The sequence below is a fragment of the Garra rufa genome, chromosome 10 (assembly GCF_049309525.1).
Source record: "Garra rufa chromosome 10, GarRuf1.0, whole genome shotgun sequence".
Classification (NCBI taxonomy): domain Eukaryota; kingdom Metazoa; phylum Chordata; class Actinopteri; order Cypriniformes; family Cyprinidae; genus Garra; species Garra rufa.
The window spans coordinates 8125627-8143884 of NC_133370.1; the positions used below are offsets into that span (position 1 = coordinate 8125627).

General features: G+C 30.7%; 1 protein-coding gene across 1 annotated transcript; it reads right to left on the reverse strand.

Moving 5' to 3' along the window:
- Positions 1-1465: 1465 nt before the first annotated feature.
- LOC141343724 (exocyst complex component 3-like) lies at positions 1466-17737 on the reverse strand. Its single transcript, XM_073848358.1, has 13 exons — positions 17600-17737; positions 15766-15942; positions 15446-15665; positions 12663-13344; positions 7659-7776; positions 7415-7540; positions 7229-7329; positions 7033-7143; positions 5951-6092; positions 5737-5859; positions 3645-3806; positions 3373-3494; positions 1466-3286 (listed from the first exon to the last, which is right to left on the reverse strand). Exons 2-13 carry the CDS (start codon positions 15907-15909, stop codon positions 3091-3093), a joined length of 2247 nt encoding a protein of 748 aa, XP_073704459.1. The 5' UTR covers positions 15910-15942; positions 17600-17737; the 3' UTR covers positions 1466-3090.
- Between the last annotated feature and the right edge of the window lie 521 nt (positions 17738-18258).

The window sequence follows — 18258 nt, forward strand, 5'->3', positions numbered from 1 at the left end:
ATAAAAGGAAAAATTGATTGATATTGCTACAAATATACCCATGCTACTTAAGCCTGGTTTAGTAATGCTGCGGTCACTTAATTCACAGATCTAATACAAAAATGCTATTTCTTTCCCATGTTTTTGTAACTTCTGTGTGATTTTAACATAAACTTGTGTATTATTTGACAGTTTAAGCGCAGTACAACATAAAAGAGAACTTAAGTTTAATACATGCTGTGTGACAGCCGCTTTCTGTGCGTTTGTTTTGGATGTGTGCGCTCAGAAAACCATATATCAGAAGTGTAAACTGGTAAAATGCATGATTTTAGCAGAGACATGATAATGATAATTTATGATAATTTAAACCAAACAGACTTTTTTTTTAAGAGTATCTCAGGCACTAGCTATAAAGGCACAACCATATTCTGGAAAAGTGGGCAGGGAGCAGCAGCTCATTTGCATTTAAAGAGACATGCAACCACTTTCACTCAAAACAGGCATATTCAAAATGATATAATAAATGGTCTGTAGGTGTTTTGAGCTGAAACTTCACAGACACATTCTGGGGACACTAGAGACTTATATCTTGTATAAAGGGGCATAATAGGTTCCCTTTAAAATAAACAGTACACAATATGCTAGTTCTACAACCTAAACAGCCATTTAAAACACTGTTTTGTGTAATCAGCAAAATTGCATTAATTCAAAGACTATAGAATACCCAAGACTAGTCGCTCGTATAGTTTTGAATGGGGAAAAATGCAACGTTCATTATGGCCGCGAAGCCCCGCCTTCTTAGCGAAAGAGCCAATCGTGGTTTAGTAAAGTCGGCACGTCCCGGTTGCTATAGAAACAATCGATGCTCTGAGACGTGAGCTCAGTACTGCACATGCGCACTGGCTCATTTAGCCGGAAAAATAAGCATTTTTTACGCTATTGGAGCACAAGGAACCATATTTATGAGACAGTTCTTGTTGGATTTCTTTGGAGATTTAAAATATGAAATGAGCTTGGTTAACAGTTTTGGAGAATTTGATGTTTCCCCATTCATAGAGATAGGAGCTGCACTTGCCTGCCCGAGTAGCGTTTCAAAGATGGCCGCCGAGTGACATGACTTGCCTTAAAGGGACTTTGATTAATTACATGTCATCCTACGGTCAGCTCTTCTTGCGTGCTGAAGTGGACTTTTTTCCTCTCTCAACCACAAGAAGGGTTGCCAGGTTTACACAACAAAACTAGCCTAATTGCATTTTGAGGGGGTTCCCCTGGTAAAATTCACATTCCAGAGACTAAATATCACATTATTGGGGTTGCTTCAACCCCCAGACACTGGAAACAACCTGTGGCAACAGTGTCAAAGTAGCCCAATTCCGTGGGAAAATCACGCACTTGGCAACAGTGTTTCTCACCCACAAGAATTCCTCAGAGCTCCTCCCCTTGTCTTATATATACATGAGCTCAGCCAATGAAAAGAGAGATATGATTACAATTTTAAATATTTACCCAAGCTGCCTGTGTCTCGTAAGCTGGCAGATCCAGGTCATGTGTGTATAAACAGCGATGACCTCTAGTTCATTCCAACATCATAAAACATTTAAATCACTTAGTGTTACTTTATTGAAATGAAAACTGACGTGATTGAGTTCAGTGGTTCATTGCAGTTCCTGACAGCATCCAACAGGACGCTTATGTGTCGCACTGTAGTGAAAAAAATTAAAAGAGAGACTGTACATTATTCATTAGCATGAACGACACAAAAGCAGCTGAATGCAACCTTGCGATGTTAAACGGATAGTTCACCCAAAAATAAATGTTCTGTCTATTGCACTATACACTACCAGTCAAAGGTTTTTGAACCGGACGATTTTTTATGTTTTCTAAAGTAGTCTCTTATGCTCACCAAGCCTGCATTTATATGATTAAAAGTACAGCAAAACAAGTACAACTTTGCAATATTCAAAAAATCACTGTTTTCTATTTGAATATATACCATTCAAATGCTTTGAGTCAGTTTAATTTGAAGAAATTTTAGAAATTAATACTTTAATTCAGCAAAGATGCATTCAATTGATCAAAAGTGTTGATTAAGACATTTATAATGTTACAAAAGTATGTTCTTCTGAACATTCCATTCACCAAAGAAAACTGACAAAATTCAACATAATAATAATGTTTTTTGAAGCAGCTAATCAGAATATTAGAATGATTCCTGAAGGATCATGTGATCCTAGGAGTAATGATGTTGAAAAAACAGCTTTGAAATCACAGGAATAAATTACATTTTAAAATATATTCTATTTTTTAATAGTACAAATATTTCAAAGTTGTGCTGTACTTTGGATCAAATATATGTAGGCTTGGTGAGCAGAAGAGTTTAAATCTTACTGTTCAAAAACTGGTTTGACTGGTTGTGTATCTCATTACTTACTAGTAATGTAGCAATAAAGTAGCAAAGTCCATGTGATGTATGTACGACATTCCAATTCAACTCAACATAAATTAGTTTTTTTGCTTTTAGCAGATAAAATAAGTTGCTATTCATCACCATTGATTGTGGGTTTGTCATCGATGACAACACTCACATTTGATGGTAACATCAAACCTGATGCATCCTGAGAGTACATGCAATTTTGTAGCTACTTAAATTATTTATGTTTCACATAAAAAGCTAGGAATATAGTGCACAAACATCATGGACCACATTTATATAGTCTTTCTAAAGCTTGACATCCATTAACTACAATTAAGCTGCATTATATAGAAAAAAACAACTTGTTCATTCTCTAAAACATCTCGCTTTGTACTAAAGAAAAACTCATATGGCTTTGAAACAGCTAATGATGACTTTTATTTTAGTTTTTGGGTGAACTACTGCTTTAATTCATCTTTTAACTATTTTACAAAGGGCGGGCTAGGGAAAAAAGATCCTGGAAATGTTTCTGTACATCAAGTCATCATAAATCATCAAAGAGCTGCTGCCATTCAAGTGCACATCATGTTTCCACTCAGATGGCAGCAAATGCATTTCCAAAGTGCATTAATGGAGTCGATACTCCGTTCTGTGGCCTGTTAGTGGCTTAGTAAAGGCTCTAGGAATCAAAGGTCAGATTATTTCAGCAATTTGGGTACAGCCATAGAGGTCATGGCGGTCATGGTGCTGGATGGCACAGTGATGTCCCTGAAGACGGGCTGAGAGATAGAAGAGGAGGATGGCTTGTTCTGGTTTAGAGTCTCTATGATCATCTGTCTCATTTCTCGACTGGCATCTCCACGGACAGCTAACAGGGCCACAATGTGCTCCTCTCTAATGATAGAAGAAGAGAGAGGGTGCTTTTGAGTGTCCAGACTCAAACTATTTTTGACAATGTTCTCAATGTAATGAAGTCTGACCTGATATCAGGATATTTGGACACCAGGGTGGACACCTCCAGGTAGAGCAGCGCAGGATCGGTCAGTTTGAAGACCTCAGCGATGGCAGCAATAGAGTCACACAGCCGGTCTGATTCCTCTCCCTGCACATAGAAACAAGCTTTACAAAGCTCTTCAAAAACTGATGATATTACCGTGATGCAATAAACACTACAACACTTGGTTTCTGATTATAGCAGCATGCTCTAGACATCATTTCTGTCCAGTGCAGAGCGTTTGGTGTCGAGACTCACAGCAGAAAGTTTCCTGAAGAGGAATTTGAACTGCTCAGCTTCTTTCTTCATCCGGTCGGCTCCATCCTTCCTCTCATCGGCGTTCTTAAAAGAGATGCGCTTCTGCATGATGGCCTTCAGATACTCCACCACCACCCGCCGATGAGCCTCGCTTGTCATTTTCTGTTTGACACACACATCAGAAAACACCAATCGCAACACAGCAATAAAACAGTATCAGTAAGTGCTGAATAGTGTTACTTTAACATAAAAGCACAAATAAACTACATTTAAAAGTTTGAGGTCAGTAAGTTTTTTTTTAAGCAATTCAAATGTTTTAAATTACAATGATGAAAAGTCACAGTAACACAGTAAAGCTAATTATGTTACAAAAGATTTCTATTTCAAATAAATGCTGTTCTTAAGTCATTTCTATTCATCAAAAAAATGATGAATACGTTGAAAAAATTCATCATGGTTTTACAGCAAAAACAGTTAAATGTTTAAATATTTTTAGTATTTCAAATAAATTATTTCTTTTCTTTTTGAAAACATTTTAAAATGTAATTTATTCTTGTGATCAAAGCTTCATTTTGAGCATTATTACTCCAGTCATCAGTGGCATATAATGCTTGCATGTGGCAACATGAATGTTCACAAAATTATTCAAATGTGCACACAATATTTGTATTATATTATATAATATTTATGAATAATATAATATTTTAATAATTGTACATATTTCAATTATTATATTTTAATAACTGATATACAATTATTTAAAAATATTAGATTTTTTGGCAATATTTTTATTATATTATTTTTATTAATTAATATTTTATTAATTGTACATATGCAAATTATATTTTTAATATTTTAATAATTAATATAAAATTATTTAAAATATTTGAAAATGAAAAAAAAGTTTTTAAATATTAGTATTATAATATAATATTATATTATATTGATAAAACATATTTTGAGATACTTGCATGCTATATACAAGATCCTTCAGAAATCATTCTAATATGCTGATTTGCTGTTCAAGAAACATTTTCTTTTCTATTATTAGCAATATTAAAAACAGTTTGAGTTACAAAAGATTTCTATTTCAGATAAATGCTGTTCTTAAGTCATTTCTATTCATCAAAAAAATGATGAATACATTGAAAAAATTCATCATGGTTTTACAGCAAAAACAGTAAATATTTTTAGTATTTCAAATAGATTATTTCTTTTCTTTTTGAAAACATTTTAAAATGTAATTTATTCTTGTGATCAAAGGTTCATTTTGAGCATTATTACTCCAGTCATCAGTGGCATATAATGCTTGCATGTGGCAACATGAATGTTCACAAAATTGTTCAAATGTATATAATATTTATGAACAATATAATATTTTAATAATTGTACATATTTCAATTATTATATTTTAATAATTGATATACAATTATTTAAAAATATTAGATTTTTTGCAATATTTGTATTATATTATGTGTATTAATATTTTATTAATTGTACATATTTAAATTACATTTTTAATATTTTAATAATGAATATAAAATTATTTGAAATATTTGAAAATGAAAAAAAAAAGATTTTGCAATATTAGTATTATAATATCATATTATATTAATTAATTATATGATATTGCTAAAAAATATTTAGCAATACTTGCATGTTATATACAAGATCCTTCAGAAATCATTCTAATATGCTGATTTGCTGTTCAAGAAACATTTTTTTTTCTATTATTATCAATATTAAAAACAGTTTGAGTTACAAAAGATTTCTATTTCAGATAAATGCTGTTCTTTTGAACTTTCTATTCATCAAAGAAACCTGATCAAATTCTTCTACAAAGCAGCATATTAGAATGATTTCTGAAGGATCACATGACTGGAATTATGATGCTAAAAAATCAGCTTTGAAATCACAGAATTAAATTAAATTTTAAAATACATTCAAATAGAAAGCAGTTATTTTAAACAGCAAAAATATTTCACAAAACACCTGTTTTTGCTGAATTTTTAATCCAATAAATGTAGCCTTGGTGAATTCAATTTTCTTACTATGAAATGACACCACTTCTGAAACGTATTATTGTGCAGACCTGATTATAAGGCTTTTTAATTTTGGCAAAGTCGTTGAAGTAGTCTTCCACGGTCACACAGATGGTGTCTACAGCATGAGTGCCCATCAACCACTTCCGGGTCATCAGCTCATTAAGATGATGCTGCCAAGAGACCAAGAAACAGTCAAAATCCGAAATTTATCCCAGTCACTGAAGTCCAACAGCTAACGGTACACAACTTGAGAGTGTTTACCTCCAAATCCAAGAAGACTTCATCTAGCAGGAACTGGCAGCCCTCTTTGGCAACTTCGTTCAGGAGCTTGTCTATGGCGGCGTCGTTCTGAGTGGGTTCAGTGGACTGAGAGTACTTCCTTTTTAGACTATTTATAGACTCTCTGAAAACAAATACACATTGAAGTTAATTAAAACAACAGTTTGGTTTATTAGCAGGCTAATACTGATAATAATGCAAAAATAAAGCACTGCTTTTCAGAAAAAGCAATTATCAAGTTATCTGCAGTTTTTAAAATCATACTTAAGACTGCATTAATCAACTTAATTTTGTATGCCTTAAAAAAAATTCACCACCTATTGAAGGCCGTACGGCACAGCAATTTAGTTTTTGTTTTTACAATTTCCAAATTTAATGGTATTTGATGGTCATAATTGTCAGTTTCATCTGAAAGCTGAATAAATAAGATTTCCATTAATGTATGAGACAACTATTTAAAAATCTGGAATCTGAGAGTGCAAAAAAATCTAAATATTGAGAAAATCACCTTTTAAGTTGTCCAAATGAGGTTTTTAGCAATGCATATTACTAATCAAAAACGTTTCTATATATTTATGGTAGGAAATTTACAAAGTATCTTCATAGAACATGATCTTTACAAAATATCCTAATGATTTTTGGCATAAAAGAAAATAAAATTATAATAATAATATAAACAATAATAATAATAATATAAGATAATTTTGAGACATACAACGTGTTTTTGGCTATTGCTACAAATATTGGTCCATGGTCACATTTACTCATATCATTCCAAACCTGTATGACTTCCTTTTCTTCTGTGAAACACAAAAGACGATATTTCACAGAAGTTTCGGGTCCCATTAACTGCCATAGTATTTTTGGGACCTGAAACTATTTGGTTAACAACATTCTTCAAAATATCTTCTTTTGTGTTTCACAGAAAAAAAGAAATTCTTACAGATTTGGAACAACATCCAACTGAATTTAAGGCTTATTGGGAATCCAAGGGAACCCTGAATGATGCAATATTGTAATGCATTATTTAAACAGCATTTAATAATTGATTAAAATACACTTACTTGAATGTTTGACAGTTGTTGATGATGGCGATCATGTACTGTACGTAGCACTGCGGGAGCTGACGATCTTTCAGATGTTCCTCCTTATAGACGATGGCCTCCTCTCGGTACCTGCATACACATGTACGAACGATCAAAATGTGTCTTTACTAATATTAACAACTTTTTAATGATCAGTGGAAAAAGAACACAGTACCTTACTAGGAATGAGTTCATCTGCTTCAGACAGACTTTCAGCACCTGCTCTTTAAAGGTTTCACTAATCTGTGCAGCCACCTGGAGATTCTGCTCAAACATCTGAGGAGGAAATAAAGGAAAATCTCACGTCAAACCTCATGTGAGTCGGTGTATAAAGCGTAAGGCCAGATAGAAGTTGTTGTACCTGGAAGACGATAGCAGGTAAGGTGGTTTGGTAGTAGCCGTCTTGGTCGGCTTCAGGCTCCGTCTCCTTCTGCCAGTCTTTCTTATCTGTTTCCAGAGCTTTGCGCAGCCAGCCTGTGATGTTTGACTGGAGAGAATAGGAAGAAAACAAAGAAGATGCAGAACAGCATATCAAAAGGCTGCATGTCATGTAAGCTGCAATGGGTTTTATTTTTAATCTAGTGCTGCAGACTTGAGGGACTCACAGTGAAGGTTTTGAGGTATTTTCCCAGCAAATCATCCACCACGGGTTGGGGCAACAGCGGCTCCAGCTGCTTGACGTCACACTCGGGCTGCAGATCAGGATGACCCATCATCTCCCCACTGCCAGAGACAGAACCAGACATCACACCAATACTAACGCACATGAATTACACCTGCTTCTGCTCTTCGTCAATGTCAGAGAAATTCCTTTACTCAGTGTTTGAGTTTTTACAACCAATTTATTATACTACAACAGAATTTAAATTTTATTTCAACCTGTATGGGCTATAATGGCTGATGCTAACGTCAAGAGCATGATAATATATAATGCTTACATGTGGCAACATAAACATTCACAAAACTTGCACAAAATAATTGTATTATATTATATAATATGTATTATTAACATAATATTTTAATAATTGTACATATTTCAATACCTTTTCAGTTTTAATAATTTATATAAAATTCTTTAAAATATTTGAAAATTAAAAAAAGATTTTACAGTATTTGTATGTTTATTAATAATACTATATTGAATATTTTATTATTTTTTAATTATTTTAATAATGAATATACAATTATTAAAAAGATTTGGTAATTTAATATAATATTAGTATTATATTAATAATACAATATTAATTCTATTATTAAAAAAACATTTTGAAAATTACAAAAATATTTTGCTATATTCGTATATTATATATTTATTAAAACATAAAATGTAATATTTTATTAATTGCACATATTTAAATAACAATAATGTTAACAATAATAATTCATAATATTTAAGTAATAAATTAAATAAATAATTTAGCAAAGATTTTGGAATTGAAACTAGGTGAAAATGTGCAGGGAACATATTTAACAAAACAAAAATGTTTGCAATATTTGTATTATATTATATTTATTATAATATAATATTTAATATTTTATTAATTGTACATATTTAAATAATTTTATTTTAATAATTAATATAAAATCATGATAAATTATTTTGCAATATTTGTATTACATTATATAATATTTTTTTAATATAATAATATGTACACATTTAAATAATAAAAAAATATGAATAATTAATTGTATATAATACATTATTTTAATAATATTATTTAATGATAATTATTTGTACATATTTAAGTGAAACTAAAAATGAAAAAATTATTTAGGAATATTTGTATAATATATAATATTTATCAGTAATATAATATTTTATTAATTATACATGTTTAAAATATGTTTACAGTTTTAATAATTAATATAAAATTATTACAAATATTTGAAAATGGAAAAAAAAATATTTTGAAATTGAAACTAGGTAAAAATATGCGGAGAAAATATATTATTTAAAACGTAACTATTTAAAACAAATAAAATATTTTTATTTATTAAAATAAAGCTGAAAAAATTAGAAGTCAAAAGCTTAAAAATCTGAAATGTTGCATTTGCAACTAAATGAAATAAAATGAAATCAGTTGAAGTATTAAAATGACTACATCTAAAATGAAAATGGCAAATATAAAAATGATTCAAAATAATACACATTATAATAGTATGAACAATAACATTGATTTATACAAATAAAGAAAGAGAAAAATGTATATTTGGTAGTGCATCCCAGCATGTACATGCTACAGTCATTCAGCATGTGAAGCAGCAACAAAAAGCAGAGCTGAGGATCAGCAGGCTGCTCTTGTCTCCCTCTCTCCTGCTCTGTTTAGATCTACTACACATAAGTGCATTAATCTTCCAGCTCAATGCCATGAGCGCACGCAATGTGATGGTCTGCTGTGAGTCTATCAGTCAGATTAAGCACACAAAGCTGAGCTGCTGCTCTCTGCTCTGCTTTAAATATTGATCTAATTGCTCACTGCTGCACTTTGACAGACTGATCTGCCACTGAAGAATGCAATGCTGAGTTAGGGTAGTATCTACAACATGAGCAAATGTTGTCTTTACATTCAAATTTACTACTATTTTTAAAACTTAATTAATAATATCTATAATATTTTACTTAATTAAAATAACAGGAAAATTGCTAGGAAAATTATGATGTATGGTAAAATTACCATAGGATTTCTTGTGATTTCAACTTTTTAGTTGGTTAACATTACCCTGGTGAGATTAATTGAAACAACAATATTTCTACACATAATATAACCTGGAAATATAAAAAGATCAGAATAAAACACACTATTTAAAAAATACATAATAATAACAATAATGGATTTTATATTTATCATTATTGTTATTATAAAAAAATTATCAAAAAATATTTGGGACAATCGGTAATCAACAGAATAAAACACATTATATTATTAGAAATATAATAATAATAACTAATAAAAAATAATAATAATTACTAATAATAGTAATACATTGTTTATTATTATTATTAATAAGTTAGCAAAAATACATTTAAGGACAAACGGTAATCAGCAGAATAAAACGTGTTTCACTATTAATAAAATATATAATAATAATTTTATTTTTAGTATTATTATAATTATTATTATTATAAATAAATTACCCCAAATATTCTTTGGGTCAAATGGTATAATTATTATTATTTTTTTACCAAAAATATTGTTTGGGCCCAACGATAATCAACACAATAAAACACACTATATAATACTATACTATTAAAATAATAATAAAAAAATATATATAATTATTATTAATAATAATAATAATAATTATTATTATTATTTGTTTATTATTATTATTATTATTATTATTACTATCATCATCATAAATAAATTACTAAGAATACTTTTTGGGACAACGGTAATCAACAGAATAAAAATGGTTTATTATATAATAAATGGTTTATTATTAGTAGTATTAGTATAAATAAATTACCAAAAGTATTGTTTGGTCACAAAACTGTAAACACACGTACCAACTTTATCAGGGTACCCCCAGCATCCTCCAAATGAAATTCAAGGCTTTTTAAGACCTTTTTAATACCATTTCAAATGAAATTCAATGCCAACTTCGTACCCATTCCGACAGAAGTATGAGGGGAAAATGTCAAATCTGTATAAATTTTGAACCCTAGAAAATAATTATGTACAAGTGGGCTACTTGAATTAAATTAAACATTTTATTTAAATTATCAGTTATATTTAATACATACGCAACAGCGTAACACACATTTGATTTGTAATAAACAAATAAATTTGAACTTCGCAGCTCTGCTGCCTTGGCTGCAATTTTTTCAATACACAAATATCAAGCAAGTAATTTTATTTCACTATTTGGTGTATCTGCAGAATTTTTAAATATCAATTTAAGGCAATTTATGACCCTTTTTGAGAGCTGCACAAGTAAAATGAACAGTATGAGTAGGATTGGACAGTGTAATGTAGAATATTCAGCAATAAAATGGCATGATTTATAATTCAGATACAGGTACACACAAAAACAAAATAGCTTACACAATGCCATTTCAGCCTTTATACCATTAAAAGGGATAAATTGAGTATATAGTTTATTTCTATATTTAAAACATAAATATTACTGTCTTAATTGTTTAGATATTGAGAAGGCACATTAACTTCTTTCACATTTACAACTCTTTGTGGTTGCTGCATAAAAACAGGTCGATAATTGCAATCATTTGACAAACAGCTGAAAAATGTGGAAATAAAATGTCATTCTCCGTCACGGGGGGGCGCTTTAGGAGCGCTGAAATATTACGGTTTCCCTAGTAACGGCTGTATACAAAACAGCATTGACGCAGTTTTATCAGACATGAAATGAAAATGCCAACGACATGTTTCTGAGGACAGTCGGTTCCCTTCAGATACATTCATATAAAGACATCCGTGTGGCGTTTTGACCTTAAAACGTGCAGTACCTATGTTTTTATTCAATGACATCACTGCCTTTTGAAGTATAATCCAGCCCTATCGCGATTCTCGTCTTTCCCTCCCCAAATGTTAGACCTCCTAAATTATAATTGACATTTCTTATGCTATTTAACATATTTAAAACGTTTAATGGCCTTAAATTTGATACAACTAAATTGAGGAGTTTTTGGACCTGGCAGGAGCCCTCTAACTTACTTTACGATAGCCCGTCTGGCTGGCAGTTCACTTTATTGTAAAACTGTAACGTTAAATGGTGGAAGAGATTTGCCGTGCTTCCACAGTTTGATACAGCTGATTTATAACATTCCCTGCAGATGGGCTGTTTTTGCTGCTCATAGGAAATTTTAAATCTGAACCATCTCCAGATAAGTGAACCATTGTTTTTCATTTTACTGACCAGTATGTTTTCTGTGTTGACCGGCGTTGCGTGTTCCTGTTTCCTTCTGTTTCGCGCAGAACCCGCACGCGCATGTGTGGCCTCAAACCATATCGATATGAAAGATATTGGATAATCCCGCATCGCGTTGGGGAATCATATACATATATCCCCAGAACTCGATTTTCCGACCAGCCCTACCTAGTAACCATAGTAACGGGTGCGCACGCTTTCGCGCTTTCTGCTATGACGTGGAGCGCGAGGTGCACTCAGCTTTACGCTGCATAAATTTTTAATTAACCTACATTAGTAACAGTTAATTTTGTTACGGTATGATCTTAATCCTAGGAAAGGCAAAAATAAATAAAATAAGACCTTTGTAATGAAATCCAAGACTTTGCATACCAAATTCAAGGCTTTTAAGGCCTTAATTTGAGATTATCAAATTTAAGACTTTTTCAATGCTTTTAAGACCCCGCGGGTACCCTGTTTATATAATAATTTTAGAAAAACAACTAACTACACAAATAAATACACAATAGTAAAATAAAATGACTAAAATATTGTTGGGGAAAACAATCTGTGAATGTGCAATTACTTAAAAAATTGCAACAAAAAAAGTAAAGTAAAAGTAAAGTAAAAAAAAATAATAATAAAATAAAGTAAAAAAGGTTAACTATTGCTGTCACTTCAGAGCACTCAAGTACTTATGCAAATCCCTACTTCACTTAAGATAAACGCAGTCTACTTACCTTTTATATGTGTTGAGGACCCATGTAAGAAGAGACACGATCTCATTGGCTTCCAGATCTTCAGCTGCGAGCTCCTGCACGCGTGTCGACACTGATTTATGATAGAGGTCTAAGAACACCTGGAAGGTGTTGTAGTGTGGAGGGAAGCACTGCACCATCAGGTTCTTCACCACGATCAGGTCGTCCAGTACGTACTTCCTGGTGATCTCCAGCAACCTCACCAGCCACATTTTGTCGGACTCACGTGTTTCGGACTGCGTGCTCTCGATGCGACCGCTCACGGTGTCCTCTAGGACTTTGTTCATTCGATTTTTCCAGCATTTGGGCCTCCCAGGTGGGATGAACCCTGTCTGCTTCTGACGGTCCAGCATCTTGCGGTCGATCTTCTCTTCGCGCTCGATGATTCGGACCACAGACACCAGCATGGTGGGGTCGCGGCGGACGGTGACCATGGCGCGCTGGAGGACCATCCAGAGTTGTTTGGAGAGTTCCTCCGAGAGGCCCTGCACCTGGCCGAAGTAGCTTCGGATGAGGTTCATGTCATGGACGTTCTTGCTGTCCATGCGGTACTGCTCGTACATGAGGTCGTCACGGGAGCACTCCAGGTCCATTAGCTTGCGGTGAGCTTGAAGGAGCTCGCCCTGTTCGATCAAATCGTGGGTCTCTCGTACGATCTCGGGTACTGTGGAGGAGGGAGCAAAATGTGGGTGCAGTGTCAACAAATGTAATCAATATAGCACCTATCATCAATTATAAAATAATAATATATAAATATAATAAAATAAAAATGAAATAAACTATTTTTTTAAGAAACACAAGGTGCAATTAACTGAAAACATGCTCATAAATATTTGAAAAATTAATTCAATAAATACAAAGGCATAAAAAATTACTAAAATATTGTTGGAGAAAAACAATCTGTGAATGTGCAGTCGCTAAAAAAACAGCAAAGTAAATAACTTAGTACATAAATGTGTTTAAATAAATCAACTTGTTAATGTGCAATTGCCATAAACTAGCTAAAAACAGTAAAATAAATAAATAAATGTTTTTAAAATTAAATTAAATTTGTAAAGTTGAAATAATCTGAAAATAGCTAATATTTTTTTTTTTTATAAATTTAACATACTAATTACCTAACTAAATGAATAAATATGTAATTAAGTAGTGCAAAAAAAACTTGCAAATGTAAAACAATATGTAGTAAATAGTTTAGTAAATAAATAAATAATGAAACAGTATAAATCCGTATATGTATAATGAACTGAAAAAAGCTAATAAATAAATAAATAAATGAATAAATGCATATATAAAGACATAAAAATATTTAAGAAAAACAACAAATGTTCACTCATCTGAAAAATAACTATTGAATATGTATGAATGCATATAAAGAAAATAAATAAACAAATAAATAAAACAAACAAACTGTGAATGCACAATCAACCAAAATTTTGTTAAAATAAATGTGTTCAAAATAAAATATAATTTGGAAAAACAACATGTAAACTTGCAATAAACTGAGAAACAGCTAATATATATTTTACAAAATTAACTAATTCACTAACTAAATGAATAAATACATAATTAAGTAGTACAAAAAACAATATTGTTGGGGAAAATAACCTAATATTAGGTAACAAATGGTCAAAGAGATAAATACAAAAATAATTAAATGAAAATTGTCAATAAATAAACAAATAAATTACATAAATTCGTAAAAAGTATACTCTTCAGGAAAAACAACAGTATAATGAATATGTGTGTGAATGCATGTAAAGAAAATAAATAAATTGATGCATAAATAAATAAATATATGCATAGGAAAAACAACCTATGAATTCACAATCAACCAAAAATGAATGGATGAAAACAATATGAATTAAAAAATGAAAATAAATAAATGAATAAACAAATAAATAAATAGATGTTTAATTTTTTTTTTAAATAATATAAAATGTGAAAAAACAACATGTAAACTAATATAGCCAATATATATTTTATAAAATTAATTAATTAACTAACTAAATGATTATCTGAAAATAGCTAATGAATATATGTGTATGAACGCATGCAAAGAAAATAAATAAATAAGAAAACCAACCTGTCAATCAATAAAAAAAAATAAAAAAAAAATACATATATAAAAAAAGTAAATAAATAATATTTGGAAACTAAAAATGTAAACTTGCAATAAACTGACAAATAGTGAATATATTCTTTATAAAATTAAATAATTAACTAAATACATAATTAAGTAGTACAAAAACAATGCTGTTGGGAAAAAAAATATAAATGCCCTAAAAATAGGTTACAAATGGTATAAATAAATAAAGTAAGTAAGTAAGTAAATAAGTAAGTAGGTAAGTAAGGAAGGAAGGAAGAAAGGAAGGAAGGAATGAAGGAAAAATAGCTAACAAATAAATAAACAAATGAACAAAGTCGTAAAAATGACTGAAATACTATTTGGGAAAAACAACAATGTTCAATCATCTGAAAAATAGCCTAAGAATATATGTGTATGAAAATTAAATAAAATAAATTTCGTAAACACAAAAAAAAACTGCATAGTAAAAATATTTGGAGAAACAAAAACTGTAAAAGTGATGTCAACAGAAAAAAAACTGAAACCACCTCAGGAAACAAAGTAATAACAATATGGTTATTGCCATTTTATTAGTAAATAAATATTTGAAATAGCATAAAAATTAAAACAACAACCTGTCAATCTGTAATTAATTGAAAAACGTAACAATTAATTGTGCAGAAGCATCCGGCCTCACCTGAGAAAATGTTTTTGAGGTTCTCGACGGCCGAAGCCAGCTGACTGTGCTGAACCACAGCGTCTTTCACGTCCTTCAGATTCTCGATGGTGTTGATGCTCTGCCTCCAGTCTTTACTGACGTCTGCCAGAGAGTTCTGGATGTCTTTCACATCACACAGAGCGTTATGGAGCTGCGTGAGGCCTGTTCGTACCCCATCCAACTGAGACTGAATAGCAGCCTGAAAAGCGATGGAAAAATGGTTTGGTTTGGTTTGGTTTAAATGAACTGGTAAAAAGCATTTCTGAGATCAATAGATTGTTAAATGCAAATAACATCACCTTTAATCTGGCTTCCACAGATGCTTTCTTGCGCGCCTCTCTCCGTCTGTACTGCTCCACTTTGTCCAGCTGGTCCGAGCGCTGCAGCATCCCAGCAACCCTCTGCACCGCTGTGGCCACGGCCTCTCTGTTCGTCTCCTCCATTATAACCGATCCCAAACGGCAGGGTTGAAGGTACTGAAATGACAAAAACAGCAAGGGTCAAAAGTGCTGAAAATGACTCCGGGACCAAAGATATAAATGATCCGACCCAAGCAATAAGGGTTAAATGTACTCAAAATGATAGAAATAGCAGTAAATATTACTTATAATTCAATAAATACAAGGGCATTAAAAATGACTGAAATATTGTTGGAGAAAGACAACCTGCAAATGTGCAATTGCCATAAAAATAGCTACTAAACAGTAAAATAAAATAACATTTAAAAATAAATAAATGTGTTTAAAATAAAACAAAATAAAACTTGGAAAAACAAGATGTAAACTAAACTACAGCAACTAAATTACATCATAATGTAGTACAAAAAACAATATTGTTAGTAAAAAACAACTGGCAAAAGTAAAGTAACAAATGGTAAAATAAATAAATGCTAATAAATACTTTTAAAAAAATCATTAAAAAATTACTGAAATACTATTCGGAAATAACAACGTTTAATCATCTGTAAGTTTATGAATGCACGTAAAATAAACAAATAAATGCATAAATAAATAAGAAAAATAGCCTGTGAATGCACAATCAAACAACAATTTGCAAAAAATAAATATATAAATGTGTTTTAAATGAAATAAACTGCAGGAAAACAACATGTAAATATGCAATAAATGGACAAATAGATAATATATATTTTATCAAATTAACTAACTAAATTAAAAATGCATAAGTGCAAAAAACAATATTGTTGGGAATAACAACAAAGTTCAATAGTCTCAAAAATAGCTAATAAATGTGTGTATGAATGCATGCAAAGAAAATTAATAAATAAATAATAAAAACAGCCTGTGAATGCAGAATCAACCAAAATTTGCAATAAATAAATAAATGAGTTTCAAATAAAATAAAAATAAAATGTAAATATGCAATAAACTGACAAATAGCTAATATACATTTTTTTAATTAACTGTGAACGAATAAATATATAAGTACAAAAACACAATATTGTTAAGAAAAACAACTTGCAAAAGTCAACTTGCTAACAAATGGTAAAATCCTGCTTTTAAGTCATTTTGTTGTGTTTTTATCAGTGTCTGCTTTCATGTCTATATAGTTTTTAATATAAATGTTCATTTAAATTTTCATCAAGCTAAAATAAATTAAATTGTGAAATGAAAAATGTGACTTTTTTAGACTTTCTCTTTAATTTAAGTAGACGCTGATTTATTTCAAGTAACGAAAACGTTATGTTTTTTTAAAATGTAGTCCCTAATGCAATTAAATGCATCAAACAGCAGACGTTAAATCAAAACAGGACATAAACAGCTATGATTAGAAGTACTTACGTATTTAAATATTTGGTGTGTTTTGTGTTTTTAATATACATTCATATATCTATGCATTTGTATCTGTATTTGTTTGTGTTTGCAGTAGCCAAACTAACACAAACAGATAAAGATAGTTACGAACATCTTCTAGAAATTTGTTATGGTTTAGGAAAAATATCAAATAAAATTGCGATACGTTTTATTTATTGTAATAATAGAATATAGCGTGGTGATTTTGTGCTGAAAGGCCCACAGTGACAGACGCTACCTGGCTAACTATATTAGCATTCAGAGTTCTGCGCTTTTTCAAGTATATATCGTTAAAATGTCGAGGTCATGTGAAGGTACTCACCCGGACGTGGTGTTTGTTTTACGAGCTGTGAGTTGTTATAAGCTGTTCATTGATATTTTACTTGAATGTGTGTTTATTCTCTTCATTTACTGTCATAACAGCTGCGTCTTCCTGGTGTCGCCCAACACTCAGTCAGATGACGGCAAAGTCTGCGCCGAGAACATCAACCGTGCGTAGACTTTACGCAGATAATGGACAACGTGGACTACACTTTTATTTTTTATTTATTTTTTTGTTAAAAAAATAATAATACACACACACACACACACACACACACACATGGTATTGGTAAGAAAATCTATATTTCTCATTCATTCATTTAGCAGATGCTTTCCTGTATTTCTAATACAAATGTATTGAAATGTATTTATTTATTTATTTTTTACAAAAAATATTAAATTATATAATTTTTTTGACCTAATTATAAAATTAAATTATAATTTATGAATTAAAATATTTACCTTCAGTTGGTCCAAAAATAAATAAGTATATAGATATACACTCATTAATTATATATTAATATTAAATTATTTATTAATTGATAAAAGATTGACCTTCAGTTGGTCCAAAAATAAAATTTAGCAGATGCTTTCTTGTATTTCTAATACAAATTTATTGAAACAATAATTATTATTCTAATTTAATATTATTATATAACT